At 46.8% G+C, this 14,115-nt stretch overlaps 1 protein-coding gene across 4 annotated transcripts in view; it reads left to right on the forward strand.

Moving 5' to 3' along the window:
- The window catches only part of Gnb1 (G protein subunit beta 1), a 71,787-nt gene that overhangs the window by 45,622 nt on the left and 12,050 nt on the right, over positions 1 to 14,115 (forward strand). For all 4 annotated transcript variants that reach the window (XM_077109997.1, XM_077109994.1, XM_077109996.1 and 1 more), the window contains exons 3-6: positions 4,738 to 4,776; positions 6,541 to 6,647; positions 10,844 to 10,907; positions 12,443 to 12,605. In XM_077109997.1, the coding sequence (XP_076966112.1) occupies positions 4,738 to 4,776; positions 6,541 to 6,647; positions 10,844 to 10,907; positions 12,443 to 12,605 (373 nt within the window). The remainder of the gene's footprint in view (positions 1 to 4,737; positions 4,777 to 6,540; positions 6,648 to 10,843; positions 10,908 to 12,442; positions 12,606 to 14,115) is intronic.

Here is a 14,115-nt window from a genome sequence, read left to right on the forward strand (position 1 = left end):
GCTCTTTATAAAGGAGAGGTTGATCTAAAAGGAGTTAGTTCTGCTTGGTCCCCTCTGTGAACATTTTTTTTTAGAGACACATTAATGCAGCAGTGTGTGTGTCCTCCCACTTGCCATGATGAATGAGGGAAGAAGAGGAGACAGGCTCATCAGCAGAAACCTAGCATCGGCGGGGCTTTTGTCTGTTGGGAACTTCTTCTGACTGGCTTAGTCTCCTCTGTGAGGCTCTGGCTGTCCTTCAGAGCACCCCTTTACAAGAAGTCACAGTGTCGAGCACGTTTCTGAACAGCAGCTCAGTTCTGAGTGCATTGCCAGGACAAAGCCAAAGGCTTCCTTCTACATGCCAGTCATGCCCAGCAGCCTTGCAGGAGAAAGAAGCACCAACCTCATGTTCACCACCTTTGCCTCAGACTTGAGAAAAGATAATGGAATTGCTGAAATTTACAGCTGGAAAAAAATAGAAAATATCCTCTAGTTTAGGAATTTTACAGCTGGATGTTTAAAATGGCCTGCTACAGTTCAATGCATGTGAGAAGGATCTAGATTTTTATTAGCTTTATTAGGTCAGGCTTCCTCAATGTGTGTCTTTACCCAGGACTGATGAAATACATTTTAAAACATTTGCTTTGATATAAAGTTATTCCCTGACATACTTGTTTGAATAAAACCAAAAGATATTTCTCTATTTTATTTTTTGGTGATGCTGGGAATCTTATTAGGGCCTCATACCCATCAGGCAAGCAAGAACTTTATAACTGAGCTATACTTGTGTTTTTGGGGGGTTTGGGGGGGGTTGTTTGTTTTGAGACAGGGTTTCTCTCTGTTACCCAGACTGATCTCAAACTTATGGGCTTAAGTAATTCTTCCGCCTCAGTCTCCCGAAAGTAACTGGGATCACAAGTGAGAACTTCCATCCCTGTCTTGCCTAAAATTTTGTTTGACTTAAAAGTTTAAGCTTCTAGCTGGGAATGGTGGTATGTGCCTACAATCCCAGCTACTCAGGAAGTTGAGGCAGGAGGATCCCAGATTGATGGCCAGCATCAGCAACTTAATGAGGCCCTGACTCAAAATTTAAAGAAAAAATTAAAAGGGCTTGGGGTCTAGATCAGTGATAAAGCCCCTGGGGTTTCAATCTGCAGTACAAAAAACAAACTCTTAAGCTTCTACATAATTCATTTTGAAGTAAGCACTGGTTTTGGTAAATTAAAAAGCAAAACTGATGTTGTTGCTTAATATTAATGTTAGTGTAATTGAGTCATTTTCCCTGAATTCAAAGCACTCTAATTGGTTTACTGCTTTTGAGATCATATTTCTTCTTTACCCAAAACCCAATGGCTAAGAATGTAACCAGAGTGGTACAGGCTGAGGGGTTGTGAAGCCCTGCCTGTGTGCCCGATGGAGTGGACATGTGCCCATGTGTGACTGTCCTGCTAAGACATGTTGCCTTCCATGGCTCTGCGATCTTTTTGTGATCCTGGGGATCCAAGCCAGGTCCTCACATGTGCTTGGCACACACTCCACTGAGCTGCAGACCCAGTACTCTCTAAAAAATTGCCCAGGCTGGCCTTGAATTTGTGATCCTCCTACCTCTATCTCTGAGTCCCTGGGACATTTTGTTTTTCTAACAAGTGAAAAATTTTCATAAATTGTTGCTCATAAATGTGGACTCGGCTCTGTTCACAAGAGGCCGTGTGGTAGAGGGAGACTGACAGGAGGCACTCTCCTGTGTTGTCACCCTCCCATGTGGAATGCACAGGGTCCTCCTGGGCCCACGTGGTGGCACATGGCCTTTGATAAATGCTTTTGTTGCCATATTAAAAATGTGGAGGCAAGCAGCCCTTGCAAGTCTCCTTTCAGTGTTTTAGTATGTGCTTGGTGCCCTTTTATTGAGATGTTTGTCTTCAGAGTTCAATTCATAGCCCACCCTTAAGGGAATGCCTCCATTCGCCCCAGTGCATTTCATATGCACATGGTCAAGGCCCAGGAGCCCATCGTGGGCAGCGCGGCTCCATGCCATTCCTGTACCCTTGCTATCCTGATGAGGATCTACTCCATAGACACCTGCCTGGGGTTTGGGCTTTGTCTCTGAAGTGAGGACTTGATGCTGTGCTGCCTCCTTTGCACAGGACCGGGGGTAAGTTGAAGGCCGTTGAGTCCATTACCCCAAATGGGAAGAGAAAACTTCTTTCAAAAAGTATGTTTTTTCTGAGTATTCGAGGATGGCATGCTGATTAAAGCTGCAGAGCGAACAGGAAACAGCAGGTGATTCCAAGAGGGGTCTTTTTTTCTTTCTTAGATTTGATTTTCAGCTTAAAAGACCCCAAAGGACGTTTCATTATTCTTTTGATTGTATTACTGAGGAAACATGGGTTCTTGGAGATGCTGATTGAAACAAGGCATAGCTTAAATACTCAGAGGGCACAACTCACTCAGGAACAGACCAGCTGCCCTGGACACATGGTACAGAAACTGGAATTGGCCAGAGCCCAGGCCTTAGCTCCATGTGTGAGATAGCAGGACACCCGCAGAACAAGAGAGTGAAGCCTCTCCTGTGGCATTGCTTAGGGTCTAACATCTCTGGACAGAAGAGGAGAAGGGTTGTTTGTTTGATCATTCCCTCTGATGGAGTGGAGGAGTGGACAATGTGCCCTTCTGTGCGCCCATTGTACTTGGAGTTAACTGAGGGGTGTTGCGCTGTCCTCCTGGAGCAGGTGCAGGGCTGGCTTGCACCAGGAGGCTTTCTACAGCTTGCAGGTGAAGGAGTGTGTTCTGAGAGGCACTGAGCTCCCTGACAGCCATGCTGGCCAAAGTGGAGAGGCCTGGGCTCGCCTGTGCTTTCCCTGCTCTTCAGCAGTGGTCTTACCACAGCCAGCTGTAGGCGTGTCTAGATGCCCACATGGATGTTAGAAATTAACCAGGGTTAAGCTGTTTAGGTGCCGTATTTTATTTCTTCTGTTTAAAGAATTCCTGTTGTATGGCTGGGGATATAGCTCAGTTGGTAGAGTGCTTTCCTCGCCTACACAAGGCACACAAAAAAATTCCTGTTGTGCCTTTTTTAAAGCAAAAGCCATATATAATATTAACACACATGTATTTGGAAATAAATATTAAGCTTCATACTTGGCAGAAAGAATTAATTGATGAGAAGACTTGCTACTCTGAATCTTTCTCATCTACTTTACTCCATAATTTGTTTTCAGTTGATCCCGCGGCTGCTCACTTTGCTGCTGAACTGCATCCCCAGCCCAGCTCTCCTCATTTTATTACTTATGTAAAAATGCTTTTTTGGTATGTTTTAATAACAAGCAGAATCACTAATAACTTCCATTAAAGAAGAATTTGGAATCTAGGTTTGGTATGCAGTAATAGTAATCTCAGCATATTTCCATGCTATCAGTTCCCAAGTATTGCCGTCAACTTCATAAAAAACGGTCATCTCCAGTGAGGTGGTTTGTCCTGAAATACTGCTCTGGCAGTGCCCCAGCTGGCATGGTGGTAACAGGTGGTCAGATGACAAAGTGTTTTCTTACTAGGAATTGTGGTGGGTTCCTTCAGGTTATGCTCCACTCAGATGCTGAACCTCATAAAGCTGTTGCCTCGTTTTCCTTCATGATACAGAGCTTTCTACTTAGAACAACACATGCTGATTTGAGATTTCAGGACTTATTTTCTAGTAACTTTTGATCACTTCTTAGTGGTGAAAACAATTTAACATTCATGGTGTATCTCTTCACAGTTCTTACCTGCTTCCATAGGTTTACAGAGATGAAAGCAGATTGATAGATATCCAGGTATGGTGACACACACCTGTCATCCCAGCCATTGGTGAGGCTGAGGCAGGAGGATCGCAAGTTTGAGGCCAGCCTGGGCAACTTAGCAAGACCTTATCCCAAAATAAAAAGGGCTGGGAATGTGGCTCAGTGGCAAAGCACCCCTGGGTTTAAAAAAATGAAGAGCCGGACATGGTGGCACATGCCGGTAATCCCAGCAGCTTGGGAGGCTGAGGCAAGAAGGTCACAAGTTCAAAGCCAGCCTATGCAAAAGCGAGGTTCTAAGCAACTCAGTGAGACCTGTCTCTAAATAAAAAACAAAATAGGGCTGGAGAACTGGAGATGTGGCTCAGTGGTTGAGTCCCCCTGAGTTCAATCCCCGGCACCAAAAGAAGAAAAAGAAGGGAACACAGATTGATAACAGGGTAGCTTTGACCAGGAAATTTAATCAGAGTTTGAGTGTCTAATTCCTGATTCCTTGCTGTTTACATAGAATTTAGATTTAATGATTATATGGCTTGAAAGCAAAGTCCTTAGTTAACGCAACATAGAAGAACATTTGTTTGGCCTGGGTAGTGGGTCTTTTGGGGGCGCCCACCCCTTTTACCCTCAGGTGCCTCTGGACAAAAGCACGTGTATGGTGGCCCTGGAAAGGCAGTGTTGGTTCCCGTGCTTTTCTTTGCTGTCCCAGCTTCCAGTGTGCTCTTTCCAGGGCTGCCTAAAGTTCTGAGACCTGTGGGTACTGCAGGCTTGGGTGGGTTTGGGTATCATGAGTGTCTATCCAGGGTGGCCTGGGCAGTCCACAAGCACAGTGCACTGGGGGAGAGGGGAGGCAAGGGAGATTGCCCCACCCTGTTCTGCTCGTGCTGTTTGCAGTTGGTGGAGGCTCTCTGAAACTTGCATGTGGGGGGAGTCCTGGGACTGAATGTAAGCGATGTGACTGACTAACTTTGTCCTTGTCTTTTAGGATGCTCGAAAAGCATGTGCAGATGCAACTCTCTCCCAGGTAAGAAACAATTGCACAGCGCAGTGTCCCTCCCAGGGCAGAGGCTGGTGGGGCCTGGCACCTGCCCACAGAACTGGAGTGACCTTGCTCCTGGGGCTCCTGTGCAGTAAGGTGGAAGGCCACTGCAGGGTGCTTCATTCAGAAGTCCTTCTGAATCCAGGCATGAGGAGCCATGGCTTTTTTCTAAATGAAAGCAGTGTCTCTCCAGCATTAAAGAATCACTTCCTGGTACAAAAGTGATAGTTATAAAATACTGTTGTCTTAAGGTGGGTTTGACCATTCTCTAATCAACGGAACCTGCCTTAGAACTTCACTGTGTAATGTCCACTTTGGCAGTTCCTCAAAAAGTTAAATGTTGAAGTTAGCTAATCCCCAAAAACCAAGTGCTGAATGTTTTCTCTGATATAAGGATGATGATTCATAATGGGGTTGGGGACAGGGAGCATGAGAGGATTAGACAAACTCTAGTTAGAGCAAAGGAGAGGAAGGGGAAAGGAGAGGGCATGCGGGTAGGAAAGACGGTGGAATGAGATGGACATCATTACCCTAAGTACATGTATGGAGACATAAATGTTGTTGACTCTAATTTGTATACAAACCAGAGATATGAAAAATTGTGCTCTATATGTATAATATGAATTGTAATGCATTCTGCTGTCATATTTAACAAATTAGATTAAAAAATAACTAAAACAAAAGTTAAATGTAAGATTACCATATGACCCAGCAGTTGCTGCTAGATATGTGCCCAAGAGAATTGAAAACTGGTTTTCAAACAAGCAGTGTTAAGGAGCCCCTTCATCCCTGGGGTGTGCTCTGAGATTCCCATGGAGCCTGCAGCCGTGGTACCAAGCCCCACATGCACCGGCCTGATCCTATACATCTTACCTGCGATGAGATTGGCTCATATGCCATGCTTAGGAATAGGCCATAGCAGGAACTAATGAGAGGAACAGCTGTGGGGCCCCAGTGTGTGTGTGTGTGTGTGGTGGGGGTTGCTGCCCATGGCCTGCACTGTGTGCCTGGCAGAGGGGCCACGTGGGCCCACCATCAACACAAGTATGTTGAGGTTAAGCTGGAAACCTGGCAGCTGCCCAGTGACTGATGAGCAGATGGTGTATTTCACAGCATGGGCACGCTGGACAAGGGCAGTTGCTCCTATCTGGAGTTTCTGACTGTTTGACCTTAGGGAACAAGTCATAAAGAGCAAAGCCACCAATAGCATGGGGCTGGCGGCCTGCTCACGGCAGCCAGTGGACTGGGTGACTGCGTGCACAAGGACTGTAGTGCCTCTGCAACACAGCATCACTTGGTAGGCCTCGTAGGCACTGTGACCAGGACAAAAGCCAGACCCATGGCTGTGGACTCTGACCCTTGTCAGTGTGAAAGGTCTAGAGGAGGGAAGTGAGTGTGCAGGGGCTAGGAGGGACCTGGGGAGCAGGACTCCCAGGGCAGGCCTCCTGTCCTCCGGTGGTGATGGCCGCTTCACATCAGGCAGGCACTGAGTGCTGCAGGGTAGCAGCCAGAATGTGGGTACTTCATATTCTGTGGACCTCACCTGTGAGGGAAAGGGAGAAGCCAGCACCTCTACTGTGCACAGGAGAGGGAAAGGAAGGCCGAGGGTGTGTGCACCTGCAGTGGAAGGTGCAGAATGCTGTCCAACAGCCATGGAAGAGCTAGGTCTTGGCACGCGGGAGAGAGAGCCTGAAGCTGGAGGGTTGCTCCTCACCCATGCTCATCTGCACTGACTTTCTTATGTTCAAGATCACAAACAACATCGACCCTGTGGGAAGAATCCAGATGCGCACCAGGAGAACACTGAGGGGGCACCTGGCCAAGATCTACGCAATGCACTGGGGCACTGATTCCAGGTACGGGCCTGACCAATGCGAGGGTGGCACGTTCTGCTCTTCTAGGGGAAAACACTGTCTCAGAAGTTGAGTCAGACACTGAGCAGGCGAAGTCCAACGCTCACAGGCACTCGTTCCCTGGACAGGCTCCATTGGCCAGGGTTGCCCTCATGGCCTCAGTAGAGTCACCACTTCAGCTCTGCCTCCCTTCTCCCCTCACCTGTCCTTTGGTTTCTGCACCTTTGTTCCAGCTTTGCTGTTTGCTGCTCATGGGACCTCAAGGAAGCTGTCTCCCTCTCTGTGCCCTGGGTCCTCTGGTCCCAGCATGTTCTTGGGGCTTCCATACCTGTTTTTGGCACTGGAACGTGGAGTGTGCATGGCTTAGTTGGTCTCTCCGCCCTCATTTGGCAGGCATGTGGAGCTGTGAACATTAGCAGCTGACCCCAACTTCCCACCTGATCTGTGTGTCCCCTTCTACTTGCTTGCCACCCCAAGGAGATGAAGCCCCTCATGGCTCCTGTTTTTCTGAGTTGAGTTCTACCCCTTGCTCAGACTTATATCTTCCTCTGGGTATCTCCCCTCCACCACCCTCCCTCCCTTGGCCTTCCCTTTCCTCACCCTGTTCACACCTGGCTCATCCGGTCTGTCTGAACTGGCCAGCTGTGCCAAAGCAGAGTCTGTTACTTAAATTCTTCTCCTGGGGCTGGGGATGTGGCTCAAGCGGTAGCGCACTTGCCTGGCATGCTTGCGGCCCGGGTTCGGTCCTCAGCACCACATACAAACAAAGATGTTGTGTCCACCGAAAACTAAAAAATAAAAAAATTAAAAAAAAAAAATCCTTTTCCTCTTTTCTTTCAGAGGTAACTAGAAAACCTGGCTTTTCTGCTTTTCCACCCAAATAATAAAATACATTGCTACTTGGTTTGTGTGACCATAACATGCTCTTTCAGACCCTACATACAAAGTGTTAACATGCCTTTCCTTGTAGTTAGAGTGTGTGTGTGTGTGTGTGTGTTCAGTTATCAAAGTGGAATTTTCTGCTTAGCTTTCTTTTTTTGAATTGTCTGCTTTAGAGTGTAAATAGGGAGAGAACAAAGGATTCTATCTTTAGTGTGTTCTGTACAGGGTCCCGCAATTGCACGTGCAGATAGGCCTTCGTAATCATTTAATGATGGCATCAAAGAGAGAATAAAAAGGAACGGAGGGTCGTGAGGAGCTGCTGCCAAGAGGGTTAGGGTTTCAGCTAGATGGGAAGGGTGCAATTCAGAGACGAACACACGGCACCAGGACCGTAGTTAGTGATGATGATATTAGGAGTTCTTTCATTCTTATATTTTTCAGAACTGGGGACAGAACCCTGGGCTTCGAACTTGGCAGGCAAATGCTCTACCACCGAGCTACGTTCCTAGAGTAATTTTGTTTAGTTTTTTAAAAGTTGTAAACGGGGAGAAGAAAGAATATTCTTGCTGATGATCCCACCTTAGATTTGTTATCAGAAGTACATGGTGACGCAGGATATGGCTTCCTTGTGTGTCCGCTGTTGGGTTGGACAGCGCTGTAGCCGTGCTGTCTGCAGAGCTCATATCAGCCATGTGCTCTCCTTCCCCAGCCTGGCTGTGGGCTCCGTGCCTAAAGGGTACATGTGAGCTGCGGCCAGGTGCACTCGGGCAAATGGCCTGAGCAGTGGCGTGAGAGCAGGGCTGCGCAAGATGGGTGGACTGTACCAGGTCACTTGCTGTGTGGGACTCATGTTCCGTGTGGTTTCAAACTGGAGTCTGACCTTGAAAGCCCGGATTCGGGAGGAAGAAGAGCACACATTAGCTGGACTAAGTTCAGGATGGTGGCACTCCTGTGCACAAGAGGCCACTGGATGTCTGCTGGTGTGCCCTTGTTCCTGGGTAGATGGTAGGTGTGTGGCTTTGTTCTTTATCGTTCTTCAAGCTGAACCGTTGTGTTTCATAACACACAACCACAGAACAGAACCAAAGAACAAGGGTGGAGCTGGACCTCTGCTGTTCAAAGTATTCCGGGGTAGTTTCTTCTAGGTAGCCATATTTTCCGAGATGCAAGTCCAAAATAGTTGTTTTGGGGTTTTCTGGGACTTGTGTCTTCCTGTATTGCCATTCTCAGTTTCCTGCCTTCATTGAGCGACTGTACAGGTTGTTCCTCACAGGGACAGTGGCGCCCTTGCCTGGCGTAAAAGGCACTGGGCGCGATCCTGGCTCTGTGACTTAGGCCAGAGGTCCTGACCAAGGTTGCTCTTTCCTGTGTAGGATGGGGATACTTAGTCGTGGTAGTGCTGACAATTCCCCTTTCAAGCCAGAGAGCCTCTGGAGTGCTTGTGTCCGTGTGCTGGGTGCAGGACGTGTGGGTTTGTGGTGCTTTTGGAGACACCATTTCAGGCATGGGGGTTAATGTTAATTTTCTTTCTCCTTCTTCAAAAAGTCTGCTGAGGCCTGTGCCTGGGAGCGAGAGCCCACCCTCCTCTGGGATGATGAGGATGAGTTGCACTGGGGCTGTGATGGCTCTTTTCAGTGGCCTGCAGTCCTCGGGCTTGCTCCCAGCTCCTGCCTTGGTGTTGAGGGCACCTCGGGAGACTTAGTGAGCTGTGTTCATTCCTCAACAGATACCTGACCTTGGGATTAGGAGTCCTGTCTTCTCTCACCTTCTGGAGGATCAGCACACAGCTTAACATTGCCCTGACCCCTGGGCAAGTCAGCAGTTATTAAGCTTTTTGAACGGGAGACCTCTCTGAAGGTGACCCCCCCTTCAGATGAGCTGGGAGGATGAGCTGCTAAAGGTGGCTCTGATGTTTCACAGAAAGGCTCAGAAAGGCCAGACAAAAATAGAGCAGCAGAGGGGACTTTTGCTATCTCAGGGAAGTGGAGGAAAGCACCTGGCGCATGGGGTCTGAACCTGGAGAAGTTGGCCTTAAGAATGGCACCTGAATGCTGGGGTACAGGCCTGCTGTAGACACAGCTTAGCGTGCACAGGGCCATGTCCCATCCCTGGCACCAGAGAAGAGTATCTGCGAAGTAATAGGATTGGATTCTGCTTTTGATTTAGTTCTGATCAGTTTTGTAGCAAAGTGCTGAGGTTTTATTCTTTGCCCAACTTGTTGACTTCTTTGTAAAGGAAGTTTGTGTGTAGTTTAGTGTCACAGGGATCCATATTTGAGTTTTACCTCAAGCTTTTGATTAGCTTCAAGTAGCCACATTATGCATACAGCTAAAACTGTTGGAACCTGTGTGTTTTTTGTTTTGGAGTAATTGGGATTAAACCCTAGGGTGCTCTCCCACTGAGCTACCTCCCCAGTCCTCTTATATTTTGAGACAGGGTCAGGTGAAAGGTCTGTGACGCTCCATGGTCTCTGCCATTAAGGTGCAGTTCACATCCTTTCTGATCTCCTTACTGTGGAGATGGGTGCTAGGTAGAGACCTGCATTCCAGTGTTCACGCAGGCTGCTGCATTTGATGGCTTGTTTGGTTTTTTGTTGTTGTGTGGTTTTTCAATTATTTATTTAATTATTTAAATATTTATTTATTTATTTATTTTTGGTACCAAGGATTGAACTTGGGGACACTCTACCACTGAGTCACATCCCCAACCCTATTTTGAATTTATTTAGAGACAGGGTCTCACTGAATTGCTTAGCACCTCACCGTTACTGAGGCTGGCTTTGAACTCACAATCTTCCTTTCTCAGCCTCCCGAGCCACTGGTATTACAGGTATGCATCACTGCATCCAGCTGATAGGGGTTTTGGATGAGAAATGTTTCATGAATTTGGAAGGTCTAAAAGCTTTCTATTTATTTATATCCAGGCTTTCTCTTTGTCAGAATGGAACAGAAAAGTGTATAGTAAATATTTTGTATCACTTTTGGCTCTTGAGAGATCTGCTCCAATTTGACTTACTGAGGGGAAGGCAGGCGGCAGCAGCTGTGAGAGGAGGTGGGTCTGTCTGCACCTACAAGTGAGGAACCTGGTGGTTTGGTTGTAGATGCCCAGCTCTATGCAGTCTGAGCCATGAGTTCATGTCTTCACAGTTGGTATATTTGGGTTCTTTTTCTTATCAGTAGGTGTGTTTTGTCTCAAGCCAGTGTAACATGGAAGCACATATTGGAAGTCACCAGAGTTCTAGTTTCCATTCCATTCCATTCCTTTGTGGGATTTCTGTGGCCAGTGGGACTAATGTTTTGCTTCTATCTTTTCTCCAGGCTTCTCGTCAGTGCCTCGCAGGACGGAAAGCTCATCATCTGGGATAGCTATACCACAAACAAGGTAGGCTGCTTAAGACCCTTCCCTGAAACACGCCCAGAGAGTGGTTTGTTCCTACCACCTCACCTGACATGGCTGGCAGGGGGCAGTCTCAGAAAGTCTTGTGTTCAATGGTGAGGTCCCGCAGGAGAGATGGAACAGCCTGCTGCCTGTGTATGTTTAGGGGGTGGGGCTCTTACCCTCCTGCTTCTCCCGAGGAGAATTGGGAATTAACCCCTGGGGTGTTTTACCACTGAGCTGCATCCCTAACCCTTTTTTAATTGATTTATTTATTTTGAGAGAGGGTCTCACTGTGTTGCTTAGTCTGGCTTAGAATTTGCATTCTCCTGCCTCAGCCTTCTGAGTAACTGACATTACAGGTGTGCACCGCCATGCCTGGCTTTGTAGAATACAAAAGTACAGATTTTCGTTTAGTTACAGCTTTTTTGTTTTCTTACTTTTTTTTTTTTTTTTTGTTACAGCTTTTTACAAAGGATAATCTGAAAAAAAAAAAAACAAACAAAACAAAGGATAATCTGAAAGTCATTTTACTTTGAATCATAAATTAAATCATTTTTAGAATTTAGCCAGACCTGGGAATGTAAGGCTCTGGTCTGTTCCCCATCACCTGGGCAGGAGACTGCATGCCCATAATTCCAGTTCCTTAGGGGCTGAGACTGGAGGGTCACCTGAGTCAGACTGAACCGTATAGTGAGCCCCCTTTTCAAAAAAGTTAGGGGAGGCTGGGGATAGAGCATTTGCCTAACATGTGGAAGGCTCTTGGTTCAATCCCTAGCATTGCCCAAAAGCAAATTTTAAAAAATCTATGTTGTCTCGTGTGGCTGGGGTCATGGCTCAGTGGTGGAGTGCTTGCCTACACATGGAGGCTCTGGTTCAGTCCTCAGCACCACATACAAATATAAAGGTGAGGTGTCTTATCTACAACTAAAAGTAATAACAATCTAATGCTTGAAAGAAAAAAGTACTGTCATGAGCCCAAACAGATAATATGCACAATCTAATGTGATTATATTTTACTAAAGAATACTAAATGTGTATTAAAGAGTGCAGAAATTCTAGTAAGTATATCTAAAACACAGGGAGGTCTATGTGACCAACTGGTGATAACAGGCATCTGGTTGCTTCAGTAAAGATGTTCTGTTTTTACATGAGACCTCAGCCATCTGGCAAGCTGGTGAAGCGCTGCCTCTTACCATCTCTGGATCAGGAGGCAGCACTGCTGTCACTCAGATGCCTGCCTTGCTCTGAGTCGTGCCTTCAGTGAACTCTGCCTTAGGTTGGCATCGCAGTGTGCAGCTCTGGGTTTCCAGGCATTTCTCTCAGTAGCTTGGGCTGAATGTTGAGAAGCAAAAGCTGAGTCATGCTGTCTTCTGAGACAGGGTCTCCCTGTATTGCATAGGCGGGTCTTGAACTTGAAGCAGTCACCCCACTTCCCACCTCCTGTGTGGCTGGGTCTGCAGGTGTGCACCACCAAACCTGATGGAGGTCAGTGTTCTTGAGCTTGTGGGCATTTTTTTGTCTGTGTTTCTGCCATTTAGGTCCACGCCATCCCTCTGCGCTCTTCCTGGGTCATGACCTGTGCTTACGCCCCTTCTGGGAACTACGTGGCCTGTGGTGGCCTGGACAACATTTGCTCCATCTACAACCTGAAAACTCGCGAAGGGAATGTGCGTGTGAGTCGTGAGCTGGCAGGACACACAGGTACACACTCATTAATAACCTTCAAAGGATGCAAGCTGCTTACTCAGGGTCCTCAGAGCGTGTTTTGATGCTCACCTCCTGTCAGTCATGAATAAGATGGGTTCAAATCAAAGTCACAGTAATGGCCAGAAGTCCTGGACATGAAAGCTAGGCCTGAAGTACCTAGACCAGTCAGGACCTACGGGCTTGTCACTGTAACTGGTCCTGTGGTGTCCTCACCTTCTCGTGTGCATCAGTGTGGCATAGCTGAGTCTTTTCCTGCAGTGTCTTCATCTTGAGCACCTTTCCGCAGGAGGTTCCTCATCTGAACACGTGTGTTTGCTGCACAGGGGCTTTCCACACACAGACTGTCCTGCCAGCCTGGGTTCACCTGGGATCCCAGCCCTCGTAACAAGGCTCAGCGTATCAGAAAAAAGAAGGCCCCATCTCGTACTTCACTTCTATGGCTGTGTCCCCCAGGGTACTCTTGGCAGCACATCATGGGCTCCCTGCCTCATGTGAGGCCAGGGAAATGATCGTCACCCGGGTGATCAGCACTGCTCTTCACATCTATTGGCAGTCTGGGAGTGAGTGGCTCAGGGCCAGGAGAGAGCTGGCCATTGTCCTCTTTAAGACAGCCTTCCTTACTTCAGGTTGCTTTCTCCTTAATTTTCTAACTTCTTAGGTGGGCCCGTAGCCCACTGGTTTTAAACTTTGCTTTGTCTTCAAACATCAACACTTTTTTAAATTTTTTAATTTTTTTATTCTAATTTGCTATATATGACAGCAGAATGCATTACAATTCATATTACACATATACACATATAGAGCACAATTTTTCATATCTCTGGTTGTATACAAAGTATATTTACACCATTACAGTCATAAGCACTTTTGAAGATATAGGTTGCCTGTAAGTCTGGCTTTAAGTGTAAGTTGCATTCTGCAAATTTTGACATACCATATTTAAATTATCATACCAGATGATATATTTCTAATGCTCTTGTGAATGTTTGGCTCACGGGGCATATATCTGAAGTTTTCGTGGTTAACTTGTGGATTTTGAATTATATGCCATTGTGTTCAGAAAGCAGTTCTTAAAACTGTGAGCCTATGGTCTGTGAAGATGGCCACATTGTGTTAGGCAGTGTCCGTGTACGTGTTAATTAATTAGAGCAAGTTGTGACATGTCCACATTTTCTGTTTCACTTGCATGAAGTACTGAGGAAGGGTGTTGATAGGATGTCCTTCCTTATCCCTCCCTTTCAGTCTGTTTTACTTCCTGTGTTTTGTGCTCAGCTAGCTGGTACATCTGCATGTTTGTGTGGTGTCCTCTTGCCATGCCCCACATCCCTCATGGGACTGCCCCACATGGGGTTTCTTGTAAAGTCTCCTTTATCCAACTTCACATAGCCGGTCCACCCTTGTGCTCAAGGTTTGCGTGCCATATTTTTTCTTCTTTCCTTTCCCCTTTGTGTGTCTTTATTCATCGTCTCTTGGACACTGCGTGAGTTGGGCCATGGATCTTGTC

This window comes from Callospermophilus lateralis, chromosome 7, assembly GCF_048772815.1.
Source record: "Callospermophilus lateralis isolate mCalLat2 chromosome 7, mCalLat2.hap1, whole genome shotgun sequence".
NCBI lineage: Eukaryota > Metazoa > Chordata > Mammalia > Rodentia > Sciuridae > Callospermophilus > Callospermophilus lateralis.